Source organism: Hyla sarda, unplaced genomic scaffold, assembly GCF_029499605.1.
Source record: "Hyla sarda isolate aHylSar1 unplaced genomic scaffold, aHylSar1.hap1 scaffold_1278, whole genome shotgun sequence".
Classification (NCBI taxonomy): Eukaryota; Metazoa; Chordata; class Amphibia; order Anura; family Hylidae; genus Hyla; species Hyla sarda.
In genome coordinates, this window is record NW_026607900.1 from 31,052 (window position 1) to 49,308 (window position 18,257).

Below are 18,257 nucleotides of genomic sequence, written 5' to 3' on the forward strand. Positions count from 1 at the left end.
AGGGGTCTGGTGATGACTGGAGAGGTGACACTGCTGGGACATTATACAGTAATGGAGGGGTCTGGTGATGACTGGAGAGGTGACACTGCTGGGACATTATACAGTAATGGAGGGGTCTGGTGATGACTAGAGAGGTGACACTGCTGGGAATGCTGGGACATTATACAGTAATGGAGGGGTCTGGTGATGACTGGAGAGGGGACACTGCTGGGAATGCTGGGACATTATACAGGAATGGAGGGGTCTGGTGATGACTGGAGAGGTGACACTGCTGGGAATGCTGGGACATTATACAGTAACACCACTGGAGGGGTCGGGGTGATGACTGTATCATTATGTGTCAGGTTCCTATAAGGTGTCAGGACGTGGCGGTCTATTTCTCCATGGAGGAGTGGGAGTATGTAGAAGGACACAAGGATCAGTACAAGGATCAGGTCATGATGGAGGATCAGCAGCCCCTCACATCACCAGGTAATAGACATGACTATATACACACGTCCTCTCATTATTTGTATGTAAAGAATGAATTCAGTCTCTGTATGTGTTCCCTACAGTCAGATCCAGTAAGAGAACAGCACCAGAGAGGTGTCCCCGTCCTCTTCTTCCACAGGATGATCAGGTAGATGGAGATATTCCCTATGATCTGTAGAAGGGCTGTGAAGCTCTTGTGGTCAGTCCCCTCACCCTCCATGACTCCTCATCTCCTGCTCATCTATAACATCCCACGTGACTTCTCCTACTGTCTAATGACGTTTACTATATTTCTTCCACATCTTATGAATCAGGGTGAAGATCTGAACAATATTAATGCTCCAGAGACAGATGTGAGCGGGGATGAGCAGTATAGGGAGGACATTCCAACAGGGAAAGATCTGAACAATATTAAGGCTACAGATATGAAGGAAGAAGAGACAGATGTGAGCTGTGATGAGCAGTATAAGGAGGACATTCTGACAGGAAAAGATCTGAACAATATTAATGCTACAGATATGAAGGAAGAAGAAGAGACAGATGTGAGCGGTAATGAGCAGTATAAGGAGGACATTTCAACAGGAAAAGATTTGAACAATATTAAGGCTACAGATATGAAGGAAGAAGAGACAGATGTAAGCTGTGATGAGCAGTATAAGGAGGACATTCTGACAGGAAAAGATCTGAACAATATTAATGCGACAGATATGAAGGAAGAAGAGACAGATGTGAGCGGTGATGAGCAGTATAAGGAGGACATTCCTACAGGGAAAGATCTGAACAAGATTAATGCTACAGATAGGGAGGAAGAAGAAGAGACAGATGTGAGTGGTGATGAGCAGTATAAGGAGGACGTTCCTACAGGTAACCGCCCAGGTGAGTAGTAACAACTTAATATAGAGCAGAGTCACAGATTCTTCTGCTGTAATAATTGTGTAGAATTCTTTAATCTCTCTGTCCTGTCTCTTCTGTATATTCTTCTATTTAGCCAAAATGCAAACTAATATGATACTACAGCTGGAATATGGAGAAGAAATATCCCTATGTGTACGAGGCCATCACGCCCGCTCCCATAGACTTAATGTGGGGGATGTGCCACTCTTGAATCGTTTTAATTCCTGTTGGCCCATGAGGCACCTCTTTAACTGTCCCAGGGGATCATTTTACACTGTGGTTTAGGGGTTTATTGTCATTTATTATTCACTGTAACGTATGTAATGCCATTTGTTGTTCTTCTGTGCCAATGGTTCTGTTACACCGCACCTCTACGGTTCCTTCTAGGGATTGCCCGGTTTTGTACTATTCTTGCTGTTTAAGGGTAGTGGTTGGGTAATCTCCTCCGGTCATGAGTTTCCCCGTGTTTCACTGAGGGATCCCCTTCCTATAGGTACCCATCTAGTTATAGTTGCTGTAGGATTCCCCTGGAGGCCCCTCTTTACGTGTATATTCTTCCCCTTTCGTTTAAGCCCAGTTGATTGGTTTATGTCGGGGGTCTGGGGTGGGAGTTCTAGCCACCCACATGTCCGAAAAAAGTGGAGTCCTTTACCCAATTTATGGCCGCCCCTATTCTATTCTGTGGATTGGTCTGTCTGTCGATTTTTATTTTTCTGTTCTTGCCCTTTTTCGGGTTGTCTTTGTTTGTTTCTGTGCCTCCCCCTCCCCCATGTTCTTCTCATGATGTCAGATCCTTTTCTGTTTTACCTTCCTTGTATTTCTGGTTCCATCCAATGTTTCCTCCTCGCCTTCACCTATCTTTGGTCCTCTTGTCCATCATGCTCTCCTCGCCCTCATAGCTATTGTCTCCTCAGTATATGTTCCCTGCTGCATTCTCTTGCCCCCCGGGGGACGTTAGCGCACCATGTGTAAGTTGGTGACGTGGAATGTTAAGGGTTTATGCTCCCTACAAAAATGCATGAAAATTCTGCGCTTTTTGAAACGCCTGCGTCCGGACATAGTCCCTCTCCAGGAAACACATCTAACGGAGCAGGATTTCCAGAGAATGCAGAAGTTGTGGGTGGGCAAGGTGTTTGGCAGCGCAGCGGCGGACGGCAAATCGGGAGTTGTAACGTTGCTTCACAAGTCTTTCTTGTACCACATCCTCTCACACGAAAGGGATGACGAGGGGTGTTTTTCTCATTTTCATCTAGTCCATAATGGTACCACATATCATGTTTATAATGTTTATTCTCCTAGTGGTGATAACTCTTCCTTCTTTGCATCTTTAGCAGATACAGTCAATAGGTCTAATGGACCACACACCATCCTGGGAGGGGACTTAAATACAGTGAATAGACGCTCAGCTCACATATCTACCATCCCACATCAGAGTGACAGGGTCCTCCCACCTTTCCTGACACAGACGGGGTTGATAGACTCTTAGCGGCATTTACACCCGGACGGTCGTGAGTACACGCACTTCTCACGTACAGGGTTCATGCATTCACCATTTCCTAGTCAGTCCCCTTGTGTGCTCTCGCTTGGGAGAGGTGGACATACGGAACCTGGTCATTTCGGATCATGCATTGGTGGTCTTGGAGCTCCTGCCATCATGCACAAAGGGTTCTGACATCTTGTGGCGGTTTTTGTCTTATTTAACGAAAGATTAATCTTTTCTCTTCTCAGGGGGTGGTAGCTGGATTTTCAAACGGACAATGCATCCCACATTGACAATCCCTCTCTGTACTGGGAAACTGCTAAGGTGGTACTTGGGGATAAAATTATGTGTTATAGTAATTCTGTCAAAAGGAATACTCTGGAGGGTCATGCAATGGCAAGCGCAGCCTTAGCGGAAGCTTACTCCTGCTTTTTAGAGTCCCCCACCATAGATCATAAACTCAAGTGGCAGGCAGCAAAATCCTTGTATGAACTCTGGTTGGATAGGAAAGAGAGAATCCATAGGTCTCACTTTGAAGTAGTTATGTATTGGCAGGGCAATAAGGCGGGACGTTTGCGAGCGCGTATAGTGAAGGAGTCACGCGTGCCTGCGCATGTACTGACGTTGTGTGACTCATTGGAGCAAGTAATGCATGAGCCGCACTCAGTTAATGGCGTCTTGGACTCCTACTATGCTGCTCTCTATTCTTCTCCCCCCGCTCTGAGGAAGGGGCGCGGTTTCTGGAGGGGCTCCCCCTACCATCTTTATCTGATGAGCAGCAGCAGGAGCTCAACGCGATGTTCCAATGGAAGAAGTAGTCACTAGTATACGCGCTTTGGCAAATGGGAAAGCGCCAGGGCCAGACGGCTATCCTGGCAAGTTTTGCAAACCCCTGATTGATCAGGTTGTTTCCCCCTTATGGCATATTTTAACAAAATGGCACAGGCGTACACTCTCCGGCTGCAAAACTAGCATATATTAAGGTACTCCCCAATCCTGACAAGGACCCTTTAGAACCTGGTTCTTATCGCTCTGATCAACCAGGATGGGAAGTTATTATCTAAGATCCTGGCAGATCGCCTGCCTAGATTTTTACCTTCCCTTATTGTTGACCATCAAGTGGGGTTCGTGAAAACCCGTTCAGCGGTCATGAACATTAGGAGGGTACTGGCAGTACTGGATAGTGTTTGGGGCCAGTCCCAGACAGCAACCCAACCCGCATTGTTTGCTTTGGATGCTGAAAAAGCTTTTGACAATGTTCGGTTTGACTGGCTGCGGCTGGTCCTGACAACATTTGGGATTGTAGGTCGATTTAGCTCCTTTATAGACGGCCTATGTGATGGTCTCAGGGCTAGGGTACATACCCCAGGCATCTTATCCACTCCCCTCCAGTTAGCGAAAGGAACATGTCAGGGTTGTCCCTTATCGCCTTTATTGTTTGATCTGGCGATTGAACCTCTGGCCCGCTATTTGATCTCCTCTGATATCTACAGGGGTATAGCCGTGGGCACCCAGGAGATCAAATTGTCCATGTGTGCTGATGATGTATTACTTTACCCAACCACCCCATTGAGGCTGTCCCTAAAATTCTGAACTTTCTATCTTATACCGGAAGCTTCACGGGCTACAGGGTCAATGCCGCCAAGAGTATGCTACTGCCTTTGGGTGCGACTCCTCCCAGGTGGCTTCTTGATGCGAATGCCTTGGGTGCTAAAGTGGCCTCTTCTTCGATAACGTATCTAAGCATTCGCATTGGGAAGACTCCTGACATGCTCTATTCACTCAACTACACACCCCTCTTTCAGCGTATTTTTGTGGAGATGAAGCGCTGGGAGCCCTTGCCCTTATCTTTCCTGGGTAGATGCCATCTCGTTAAAATGATTAGTTTCCCCCGCTTGATGTACCCCTTGCAAACTCTCCCACTTCTACTTCGGCATGATGACATTTGACACCTCAACGCAGCCTTTTAATCCTTCCTATGGCAGGGCAAGTGCCCGCGCATAGCTTTACAGAAGCTCATGCTTAGCAAGGTTGAGGGGGGTGTTCATTTCCCAAACATCAGTGGCTATAATTTGGCTTGTTTCGCCAAGCACTTGATTGGCTTCACTCCTCTGACTACTTCTCCAATCTAGCGGTGGAAACAGCACTGGCCGCCCCATGGTCTCTACCGACACTGCTTCACACTTCATAAGCTATACTTCCGGTAGGGATCAGGGGCTCAGTGCTACTGCGAGATACCATAGTGACCTGGAAGGAAGTGCGAAAAGTTTTTGGCCTTCCGTTTCTGGTATCCAAAAGGATGCCCTTGCTTGACCACCCAGAATTCCTGCAGGGTAAATCTTCTCTGTGGTTGAAATTGTGGCTTTCTAGAGGGGCTCGGACGGTGGGGTAACTGATTCGTAGTGATGACCATAGATGGCTCAACCCTGGAGAAATGCTCCGTGTGTTTGACCTCCCCTGTCCCACACTCTTTATGCCAATCAGGTAACGTCTTTTGTTCTTCTAGATATCGGAATCTCTCGAAGGAAGCCCCAAACAACATTTTAGATGACATTATAGGCAATGAACCCCAGAGAAGGTCGATCTCTGACCTGTAAGCAGCCTTCTGTAAACGCTTCCTAAAACTTGATCCTAAACATGTATTTCGGACGTGGGAAAGATGGACAGGGGACACAAGCATTACTGATGTAGTGTTGAGCGGGTGGGCATCTGTACGAAAAAATGTTATCTATGAGAGGTGGAGGGAGACCTACTTCAAGGTCGTGAATAAACAGAGCTATAGATGATTTTAAAAAAAACAGCATTTTAACATGTTTCGCCACCAAAGTGACGTCTTCAGAGGTTAGGGAACCATTGTTCCCTAACCTCTGAAGACGTCACTTTGCTGGCGAAACATGTTAGGAGGGACAGTGTGAGAGTATTTTAAATATCAGCATAGCACCCTTAATCAGCACATTCTGCAGATGTGCTGAGTAGATCCTATAATTCCAGTTGGTCCCTAGGGACAACAAGTTACATCAATACATGTGGTGCTTAAAATGCTGGGTTTTTTAAAATCACCTATAGCTCTGTTTATTCACATTATTGTTTAACTATTTAAAAATAAAAGTTAAGTTTTATCAAAGTGAGGGATAAAAAGTGGACTTTTTGCTCAGTCCTTTTGGGCTGAGTTGAGGTTAATAAATAAACATATGTTTAGTCCACCCCTCACTAGGGTCATTGATCCTTGTGATCATTAATTTTGAGTTATACTTCAAGGTCGCTCTTGCTGCCCTATATGGTTTCAACATCTTGCCCTCCCATCTGGCTTCAACATCTTGCCCTCCCATAACTTCCCAGATAGGATCACTCATTGCCCTAAATGAAGTACCCCACTTACAAACATGTATCATGGCATCTGGGAGTGCTCACACTAAGCGATATACTGGCGTCTCATACAATCGTACATATGGGATCATTGGAAGGTGCGGGTCCCTTTTATACCACAATCGCTCCTATTTCACCAATTGCGCCCACCGGAGGGAGGAGGGGAAGGGGAGGAGAGGTTTCCTCGGTTTGTCCATTTAGTTGCCATGCATTGTCTAAATGGTTAGATACTACCACTCCAGATTTGCCTATGCTGATTGCCCAATTGAAATAGTTTCTAGACATAGATCACTTAGATGCCGAGAGACATTCAGAAACTGGCACTAAATGTTTTTTCTAAAAATGGAAATCCTTTCTTGTTGCTCACTTTGAATCTCGGGGGATCGTTGAGATTGTACGACCATTTAGATACAACCACATGGTACAATGTGGAATCTCTGAGAGGTTCTCTAGGGGCGCTAAGATTTCCAGATACATAATACTGAATACAGGCTGACCATTTATTTTGAGCACTATGGCTCTCGGTTTGGATGCCCTGGGAGTCAGAGGAGCACCAGCAGGGTCCGAGTGAGGCTCCCATAGCGAGGAGCTGCACTTTATGCTTGTCTACATGGTTTGGGGCCGGGGGAGGCATTTGGTAACTCTGTCTCCCCATCGATGACACCTATTTCTTACCAGATGATGACTGCGCGGTGATCAATGTCAATTTCTCCTAAGATGCCTTAGTGCACTTTTCAAGGACGTTGAGAGACTATGCTCTTTTCTATTTTTTGTTTGGGGGAGGAGGGATTTATATTATAGGGATTATGGTACCTGAGTGAAGAAGCTTTATGCGCTTTTTACATAAGTGGCCAAAACAGTTATAAGTGACCAAAACATCAGCCAGAAAGCATAGGAAAGGAGAAGTGGTCTGTGGTCACCACCTGCAGAACCACTCCTTCATTGAGGGTGTCTTGCTAATTGCCTAAATTTTCCACCTGTTGTCTGTTCCATGTGAAATTGATTGTCAGTGTTCTTCCTGAGTGGACAGTGGGATTTCACAGAAGTGTCAGTGACTTGGAGTTACATTGTGTTGTTTAACCCCTTAAGGACCAAGGACGTACCGGTACGTCCTTGGTCCTGCTCTTCTGATATAACGCGGGGTTACACAGTAACCCCACGTCATATCACGGCGGGCCCGGCGTCATAGTGAAGCCGGGACCCGCCTCTAATAGCGCGCAGCGGCGATCGCGGCGCAGCGCGCTATTAACCCTTCAGCCGCGCGCTCAGAGCTGAGCCGCGCGGCTAAAAGTGAAAGTTCCCGGCTAGCTCAGTCGGGCTGTTCGGGATAGCCGCGGCTAATCGCGGCATCCCGAACAGCTGACAGGACAGCGGGAGGGCCCCTTCCTGCCTCCTCGCTGTCCGATCGCCGAATGACTGCTCAGTGCCTGAGATCCAGGCCTGAGCAGTCATGCGGCAGAATCGTTGATCACTGGTTTCTTATGAGAAACCAGTGATCAGCATAGGAGATCAGTGTGTGCAGTGTTATAGGTCCCTATGGGATAATAATGATCAGTGTGTGCAGTGTTATAGGTCCCTATGGGATAATAATGATCAGTGTGTGCAGTGTTATAGGTCCCTATGGGATAATAATGATCAGTGTGTGCAGTGTTATAGGTCCCTATGGGACCTATAACACTGCAAAAAAAAAGTGAATAAAGATCATTTAACTCCTCCCCTATTAAAAGTTTGAATCACCCCCCTTTTCCAATAAAAAAAAACCACAGTGTAAATAAAAATAAACATATATGGTATCACCGTGTGCGGAAATGTCCGAATTATAAAAATATATCATTAATTTAACCGCTCGGTCAATGGCGTGCTCGCAAAAAAATTCCAAAGTCCAAAATAGTGCATTTTTGGTCACTTTTTAGATCATTTAAAAATGAATAAAAAGCGATCAATAAGTCCTATCAATGCAAAAATGGTACTGTTAAAAACTTCAGATCACGGCGCAAAAAATGAGCCCTCATACCGCCCCATACACGGAAAAATAAAAAAGTTATAGGGGTCAGAAGATGAGAATTTTAAACGTATTAATTTTCCTGCATGTAGTTATGATTTTTTCCAGAAGTCCGACAAAATCACCTATATAAGTAGGGGATCATTATAATCGTATGGACCTACAGAATAAAGAGAAGGTGTCATTTTTACCAAAAAATGTACTACGTAGAAACGGAAGCCCCCAAAAGTTACAAAACAGCATTTTTTTTTCAATTTTGTCGCACAATGATTTTTTTTCCCGTTTCACCGTAGATTTTTGGGCAAAATGACTGACGTCATTACAAAGTAGAATTGGTGGCGCAAAAGATAAGCCATCATATGGATTTTTAGGTGCAAAATTGAAAGAGTTATGATTTTTTAAAGGCAAGGAGCAAAAAACGAAAATGCAAAAACGGAAAAACCCCCGGTCCTTAAGGGGTTAAGTGAATCCTTTATTTTTATGTATTCAAATATAGGGGGCGATTTTTTTTAAAACCTGTCCAGAGGAAAAGTTACCCAGTTGCCCATGGCAACCAATCAGATGGCTTCTTTCATTTTTAACCTCTGCAAAATGAAAGCAGCAATCTGATTGGTTGCTATGGGCAACTGGGGAACTTTTCCTCTGCACAGGTTTTAATAAATCTCCCCCATAATGTTTATGATTCCGCATGATGAACATCATAAATGTAAAACATTACCAAACACCAAAAATGCGGATTTTTGGGTCCATCATATGTATAAGCCGTCCTGAATATAAGCCGAGGCCCCTAATTTCACCCCAAAAACCCAGGAAAAGTTATTGACTCGACAATAAATAAGCTTAGGGTGGGAAATACATCATCCCCCCCCCCCTGTCATCATCCCCCCCCATGTCATCATCCCCCCCCCTGTCATCATCCAATACATCATCCCCCCGTAATTAACACCCCATCATTATCACCCTGTCATCGTCACCCCGTCATTATCACCCCCCGTCATTATCACCCCTTGTCATTATCACCCGTGTCATCATCGCCCCCGTCATCATCGCCCCCGTCATCATCGCCCCCGTCATCATCCCCCCCCCCCCCCGTCATCCCCCCCCCCGAGGGCCTCCCGGTGAAGATGGACAGCCCGGAACGACTAACCCTCCCCACCAGACGGTCCCTGCAGCACAGATGATGGCCCGGACCAGCTCACCCTTCTTTTCCACCGAGGGGAGGTGAGTAGAAAACTAAAGGGGGGTCTGGATGATGATGAAGGCCTCAGTGGTCTTCGACCTGCGGACCTCCAGATGTTACAAAACTACAACTCCCAGCATGCTGGGAGTTGTAGTTTTGCAACATCTGGAGGTCCGCAGGTTGAAGACCACTGAGAAGGTATTGACAGGCAGAGATGGACGGGCCGCACCATCCCCTCACAGCTAAAGCCAGAAAGTTTTTTTTGTTCACTCGAGTATAAGCCGAGGGGGGCGTTTTCAGCACGAAAAATCCCTGAAAAACTCGGCTTATACTCGAGTATATACGGTATCTGAAAAAAGTTATCAAAAAGTCAGATATATGATGGGTAATGGTCCTGATAAAAACTACAAATCACAGCGCAAAAAAATCCTCCTCATCCATCCCCGTATACGGAAAAATAAGAGTTATAGGGGTCGGAATACGGCAATTTTATGAATAACTCATTTTGTAAAAAGTATAATAGTAAAACTTATCATATTTACCACATAATAAAGAGAAGATGTCATTTCTAAGACAAAACCACACAAAAATAGCAAAAGTGTTTGTTTTCCATTTTCCTCACAAATAGTAATATTTTGGTTCTGTCGTACATTTTAGGGTACAATAAAAAAGTGTTATTACAAAGTAAGATTTGTCCCTCCAAAAAACAAGTTCTCAAGCGGCTCTGTATACGGGAAAATAAGAGTTATGGCTCGAAGGAGAGGAGGAAGAATGACAAATGCAATAGTTTAAAGGTCCTGGGTCGTTAAGAGGTTAATACTGATAATAAAATCTGTGTTATTCTCTGCAGATTCTTGTAGCAGGAGATCAGAGGAGAATCTTATATCTTCAGATTATAAAGCAGATGATGATATCACACAAGATACATATGAAGAACATTCCATTATCCCAGATACACCCTCAGCCCTTCACAGCCAAGATCTGTCATCTCATCCTTATATACAGGTCCTGTCTTCTCACTCATCACAGGATGTTCAGCAAAATAAAGGTCACAGAAGGGGTGTTGGACATCACCGAGCTCATACAGGAAAGAAACCATATTCATGCTCAGAATGTGGGAAATGTTTTACTCAGAAATCAGGTATTGTTACACATCAGAGATATCACACAGAAGAGAAGCCATTTTCATGTTCAGAATGTGGAAAATGTTTTACTAAGAAATCAGATCTTGTAGTACATCACAGAACTCACACAGGGGAGAAGCCATTTTCATGTCCAGAATGTGGGAAATGTTTTATTACGAAATCACATCTTGTTAGGCATCAAAGAACTCACAAAGGCAAGAAGCCATTTTTATGTACAGAATGTGGAAAAGGTTTTACTAAGAAATCAGATCTTGTAATACATCACAGAACTCACACAATAAAGAAGCCATTTTCATGTTCAGAATGTGGAAAATGTTTTAATAAGAAATCACATCTTGTTGAACATCACAGAACTCACACAGGAGAGAAGCCATTTTTATGTTCAGAATGTGGGAAATGTTTTACTCAGCAATCACATCTTTTTAGGCATCAAAGAACTCACACAGGATGGAAGCCATTTTCATGTACAGAATGTGAAAAATGTTTTACTAAGAAATCACATCTTATAGTACATCAAAGAACTCACACAAGGAAGAAGCCCTTTTCATGTTCAGAATGTGGAAAATGTTTTAATAAGAAATCACATCTTGTTGAACATCACAGAACTCACACAGGGGAGAAGCCATTTTTATGTTCAGAATGTGGGAAATGTTTTACTCAGCAACCACATCTTGTTAGGCATCAAAGAACTCACACAGGAGGGAAGCCATTTTCATGTACAGAATGTGGAAAATGTTTTACTAAGAAATCACATCTTGTAGTACATCAAAGAACTCACACAAGGAAGAAGCCCTTTTCATGTTCAGAATGTGGAAAATGTTTTACTAAGAAATCAAATCTTGTTGAACATCACAGAACTCACACAGGGGAGAAGCCATTTTCATGTCCAGAATGTGGGAAATGTTTTGCTAAGAAATCAGATCTTGTTAGGCATCAAAGAACTCACAAAGGCAAGAAGCCATTTTCATCACAGACTATTAACCTCTTAAGGACTGAGTGCGTATCCATACACCCCCGTTTTAAAGTCCTTAAGGACTGAGGGCGTATAGATACGCTCGTGGGAATTCCAGTCCCCGACGCTCGCCGGGCGGGGACCGGACTGGGATGCCTGCTGATATCGTTCAGCAGGCATCCCGGCATATTGCCCAGGGGGGTCCTGAGACCACCCCCCCATGTCAGTGATCATGGCAAATGGCAGATCAATTCAGATTGTCCATTTGCCGCTGATCAGGTCTCTGATGACCCGATCGCCCGGAAAATAGGGATGATCGGAGCTGTCAGTGACAGCCCCGATCATCCTAAGGGATAGGAGCGCGGTTGCAGTGGTGCCACCCCCTCCTATCTCCTGCCATTAGTCAGCAATGACTACTGACCAGTGGCAGTTGAAGACAGGGGGTTACCATGGAAATCCCCCGCTCTGCCCACCCCTGGATGTCGGGCAGAGCGGGGGGAGAAGATGGCGGCCGGTACCTGGGGACTTTCATGCGGTGGGGACCGGCGATCATCGGTGGCATCATTGGAGATCAGCGGTGGAGGTAGGGAGGCGACGGCGTGGAGCATCAAGGAAGGTGGCAGGAAAGCGATATTTACTGCTGCCTTCTAGTGGTCTAGTGGAGTTTTGCAACATCTAGAGGTCACAGTTTGGACACCACTATACAGTGGTGCCCAAATGGTAGCCCTCCTGATGTTGCAAAACTACAACTCTCAGCATGCATGTATTTCTCTCTTCACATACACCAAAAAGCTACGCCAGGTCTGGGATGGTGTCGTTTTAGACACTTTTCAGTGGCTTGCCGCCTTTTTTGCGCCTTTTTACAAAAACTTTTTATACAGAAAGTTCATAAATTTCAGTCCACGGCATACGCTGAATTGAAAAGCATGTACTGCTACTCCAAAACATCTGGAATGACTAAAATATTCTACCACCAAAAGGCGCAAAATAACATACAGTGCGCCAAAATAGCGCCTTTTGTACGGAGAAAAAAAAGGTGTAAACTCATTGATAAATGTCGGCCAGAGTATTTGTGAATCAATATATCATTTATTTGGAAAATCCATTTTCCTTACAAGCAGAGAGTTTCAAAGTTAGAAAAATGCAAAGTTTTCATGAAATTTCGTGATTTTTCACAAAGAAATGATGCAAGTAACGAAGAAAATTTACCACTAACATAAAGTAGAATATGTCACGAAAAAACATTCTCAGAATCAGAATAATCGGTAAAAGCATCAGAGTTATTGGGTGACAGTGGTCAGATGTGCAAAAAAGGGCTCAGTCCTTAAAGGGTTAAATTTTATAAATAAATATATATATAATGTAACCCCTTAGGGACTCAGCCCTTTGTTGCATTTCTGACCACTGTCACTTTATTAACCCCTTCCCGCAAATTGACATTTATAAACGTCCTAAGTGCGGTCCCTGTCTATAACGCGGGGTCCCGGCGGGACCCCAGATCATAGCGGGATGGTCCCGGCACCTATTCACAGCCGCGATCGTTCGGCCATGCGCTATTAACCCTTCCGATGCGGCACTCAGCTCGAAAGTGAAACTAAATGCTTCCCGGCTGCTCAGTCGGGCTGATCGGGGTCATCGCGATAAAATCGCGAGGCCCCGATCAGCTACCCGGAGAGAAGAAGGTCTCTTACCTTCTCCGGCGGCGTCCGGGCTCCGATTGATTACTCCCAGCCTGAGTTACAGGCTGGAGCAATCAATCACCGATTTCACTGATTGTTGCCATGCAACGGCAAGGCAGCAGTCTGTGAATGAAATCAGCCATTGCAAGCTCATAGGTCTCTATGGCACCTATCAGCTTGCAAAAAAAAAAGTGTAAACAAAAAGTTAACCCTTTCAGTTATTCCCTTCTGAATTAATAGTTTAAATCACCCAGCATTTCCTAGTAACAAAATAAAACAGTGTAAATAAAAATAAACATATGTGGTATCACCGCGTGCGGAAATGTCCGAATTATAAAAATATACCACTTTTTAAACTGCATGTTCAATGGCGTACGCGCAAAAAAATTCCAAGGTCCAAAATAGCGCATTTTTGATCACTTTTTATACCACAAAAAAGTGATCAAAAAGTCTGATGAGAACAAAAATGACACCGCTAAAAACAGATCACGCCGCAAAAAATTAAAAAGTTATAGGGGTCAGAAAATGACAATTTTAAACGCATACATTTTCCTGCATGTAGTCATGATTTTTTTCGGAAGTAATGCACAATCAAACCTATATAAGTAGGGGATCATTTTAACCATATGGACCTACAGAATAAAGATAAGATGTCACTTTTACCGAAATATGCACTGCGTAGAAACGGAAGCCCCCAAAATGTACAAAATGGCATTTTTTCTTCATGTTTGTTGCACAATGAATTTTTTTTCCATTTTGCTGTGGATTTTTCAGTAAAATGACTAATATCACTGCAAAGTAGAATTGGTGGCGCAAAAAATAAGCAATAATACAGATTTTTAGGTGTAAAATTGAAAGGGTTATGATTTTTTAAAGGCAAGGAGGAAAAAACGAAAATGCAAAAACGTGAAATCGCTCACTCCTTAAGGGGTTAATAACTCTGATGCTTTTACTTTTTATTCTGATTCCGAGATTGTTTTTTCCTGACATATTCTACTTTAACATAGAGGTACATTTTTGTTGTTACTTGCATCCTTTCTTGGGGAAAAATCAAGAAATTTCATGAAAATATAGAAAATTTTGCATTTTTCTAACTTTGAAGCTCTCTGCTTGTAAGGAAAATGGATATTCACAATAAATTATATATTGATTCACAAATACAATATGTCTACTTTTATGTTTCCATCATAAAGTTGACATGATTTTACTTTTTGAAGACATTAGAGGGCTTCAAAGTATGGCAGCAATTTTCAAAATTTTCCAGTTGTTTGAAGTGGATTTAACCCCTTAATGACAATGGACATAAATGTATATCATGGTGCCGTGCTACTTAACGCTCCATAATATACATTTATGCTCCACCATGACCGCGAGCACTGGACCGGTGCTCGTGTCATGCGCGGCAGGTCCCGGCTGCTGTCAGCAGCCAGGGACCCACCGGTAATGGCAGACATCCGCGATCGCTTGTATGTCCGCCATTAACCCCTCAGATGCCGTGATCAATACAGATCACGGCATCTGCGGCAGTGCGGTACTTTAAATGGATGATCAGATCGCACGCAGCGCTGCCGTGGGAATCCGATCATCCAACATGGCAGCCGAAGGTCCCCTCACCTGGCTCCGTCCTTCTCCCGGGGTCTTCTACAGACCAGAGCAGAAGATGACCGATAACACTGATCAGTGCTATGCCCTATGTATAGCACTGAACATCGTTAGCAATGAAATGATTGCTATAAATAGTTCCCAATAGAGACTAGTAAAGTGTATTAAAAAAAAAAGTTAATTGAACTATCAAAATATATTGTTAATTATCCTGTAGGTGAACGGCGTAAACGTAAAAAAAACAAAAAATTCCAAAATTGCTGCTTTTTTGTCACATTTTATTCCCCCAAAAAATTAATAAAAAGTAAAAACGAAGCAAAAGTTCCAATAAAAACTACAGATCACGGCGCAAAAAATATACCGCCCCGTATACGGAAAAATAAGAAAGTTATAGGTGGTCAAATTAGGGCAATTTCAAACATACTAATTTTGTTAAAATAGTTTGAGATTTTTTTTAAGCGGTACAATTATAGAAAAGTATATAACATGGGGATCATTTTAATCGTATTGACCCACAGAAAAAAGAAAACGTAATTCTTACCGTAAAGTGAACAGCGTGAAAACAAAACCTTCCAAAATTTGCTAAAGTGCGGTTTTCTTTTCAATTTTCCCACATAAATAATATTTTTTGGGTTGCGCCGTACATTTTATGGTAAAATGAGTGATGTCATTACAAAGGAAAATTGGTGACGCAAAACAAGTCCTCATATGGGTCTGTGGATGAAAATATAAAAGAGTTATGATTATTAGAAGGAGGAAAAAAGGAAAATGCTAAAATAAAATTGGCCTGGTCCTTGAGGGCAAAATGTGCCTGGTCCTTGAGGGGTTAAGGGGCCTTTCTGTGAGAAATACCCCATACATTACCCCATTATAGAATCTGCACCCCTCAAAGTATTCAATATGACATTCAGAAAGTTTGTTAACCCTTTAGGTGTTGCATAGGAATAGCAGCAAAATCTAAATCTGCATTTTTTACACTAACATGTTCTTGTATTTTTTCATTTTTAAAAGTCGTATAAGGAGAAAAAGACCCCCAAAATTTGTAGCCCAATTTCTCTCGAGTATGGAAATACCTCATATGTTGACATCAGGGATGTGGAAACTTTGCAAAAAACTACAGTGACCCCCCCGACCTACGATGGCCCCGACATATGATCAAATTGACATACGATGGCCTCTCAGAGGCCATTGCATGTCGACATCGACATACAATGCTTTTTTTATGTCGGGCCATCGCATTAAGTGCTATCCGGCAGCGCCAAATGCTTAAGCTGCTGCCGGATAGCAGCTTAATGTTCCCCGTGTGGAGCGGTAAGTATTACTTACCCCTCCACGATGCTCCGGGGTGCCCTCCGGGTCCAGCTCTGGTCTTCCGGTGTCTTCTCGGCCCTCTCCGATGACGTGAATACGCTGCTGCGCACGTCATCCAATAGGAATGACGTACGCAGCGGCGTAATGACGTCGCTACGCAGGCCCAGTAAGGCCTTGCGGAAGACAGCAGAGGACCAGAGAAGACAGCAGAGGACCGGAGAAGACAGCGGAGGACCGGAGAAGACAGCGGAGGACCGGAGAAGACAGCGGAGGACCGGAGAAGACAGCGGAGGACCGGAGAAGACAGCGGAGGACCGGAGAAGACAGCGGAGGACCGGAGAAGACAGCGGAGGACCGGAGAAGACAGCGGAGGACCGGAGAAGACAGCGGAGGACCGGAGAAGACAGCGGAGGACCGGAGAAGACAGCGGAGGACCGGAGAAGACAGCAGAGGACCGGAGAAGACAACGGAGAGCCCAGCGGAGGCCGGGGTCACCATCGGGAGCGGCGGAGACACCATCGCGAGCGACGGGGACAGGTGAGTAAAGCTTCCTATACACGGATCCCTCAACATACGATGGATTCGACAAACCATGGCTCGTTTGGAACAAATTACCATCGTATGTTGAGGGACGACTGTACTTGTCCACGGGACTAAAACGGAGCAAAATCTACTTGTCCCTCATGACGATCCACTTGTCCGGGCCAATTTTCGCTTTTACACTCTCGTTTTTTCCTCCTCGCCCTATAATAGCCATAACTTCCTACTATAATGATACCTTTTAATTGTTCCATAACATATTCTCCGAACCAAAAACAAAAAAATATTGGTGAAGTGAAATTGAAATAGTAAAAGATAATTTAGCAAATGTGATGATTTTCTTTTTTACGCCATTTACCTTGTGGTTGAGTTAACATGTATACTTTAGGTCGTGCTGATTACAGCAATGCCAGATTTGTATAGTTTCCGTCATGTTTTACTAATTAAAAAAATATTCTGAACTTTTTGATTTTTATTTTTTTTATTGCCATTTTCTGACCCCTGTAGCTTTTTTTTCCCCCCCGCATATGGGGCTGTATGAGGGCTCATTTTTTGCGCCATAATCTAGTTTTTTGTATCGGTATCATTTTGGTATTGATTTGACTTTTTAATCGCTTTTAACTTTTTTTCTGGGAAATTATAAAAATTGTAATTCTGTGTTTTTTTTTATTTGTGATTTACCATAGGGGGATACATAATGTTATATATTTTTTGTGAAATAGTTTTTATTAAGCATTTTTCAAAGTTATACAACAGGCCAGGAGATCCCGGTAAGGGTGATGGTACATAAACAGTAATGAACAGTAGTAACACAAAAACAAAATGGGTGAATAATCGTATATCCTACGCGTATACAATATAGAGGACATCTGCTAGTAAAAAAAAATAAGAAGAACCTTGTGCATAGCTGCGGTAAAAGAGGCAAACAATGGTCTAAGGTGTTGGGGAGAGAAACCTAATGTTACTAAGAACACAAATATTCACTATTAATCCTTCACAGTGAAGGGGGATTGGAACCAGAGCCGCCACTTGTTGAGAAAGGCCGGGTGAGTGCTGTTCCCGTAGGAGATAATTCTTTCATATACGCACATAGGATTCATTTCTAGTTGGAGGACTGCAAAATCTGGAACTGCCTCCGATTTCCATTTACGGAGCAGAATATTCTTAGCGACAGCACATATTGTACACATGAGGGCTCTACTATTTGGTGGCATATCAGAGATCCCAATGAAAAGAAGGGCCGGTCGCAGGGTCCACACTATTGGCCCAGGGAGAACTTTTCCTAGCAATTCTTTGCAATTTTCCCAATAATGTCGTATTAGGGGACACAACCAAAGTATATGTAGCAAGGATCCCCCACCCCCGCAACCCCTCCAACATATATGTGGAGGCATGCTAATTTATCTAGTTTGAGCCCCGAGGGGTGTAATCCCCCCAGCAGGTGTCAGACTTGGAGATATTTAACCCCTTAAGGACCAGGCCATTTTACACCTTAGGACCCGGCCATTTTTTGCACATCTGACCACTGTCACTTTAAGCATTAATAACTCTGGGATGCTTTTAGTTATCATTCTGATTCTGAGATAGTTTTTTCGTGACATATTTTACTTTATTTTGGTGGTAAATTTTCGGCGT

At 43.7% G+C, this 18,257-nt stretch overlaps 1 protein-coding gene across 1 annotated transcript in view; it reads left to right on the plus strand.

The window, feature by feature from the left end:
• The first annotated feature begins 396 nt into the window (after positions 1-396).
• LOC130304492 (oocyte zinc finger protein XlCOF7.1-like) overlaps positions 397-18,257 on the plus strand; it is a 39,702-nt gene continuing 21,841 nt past the window's right edge. The window contains exons 1-4 of the mRNA XM_056551934.1: positions 397-471; positions 555-619; positions 786-1,347; positions 10,244-11,488. Of these exons, the coding sequence (XP_056407909.1) occupies positions 438-471; positions 555-619; positions 786-1,347; positions 10,244-11,488 (1,906 nt within the window). The 5' untranslated portion in view covers positions 397-437. The remainder of the gene's footprint in view (positions 472-554; positions 620-785; positions 1,348-10,243; positions 11,489-18,257) is intronic.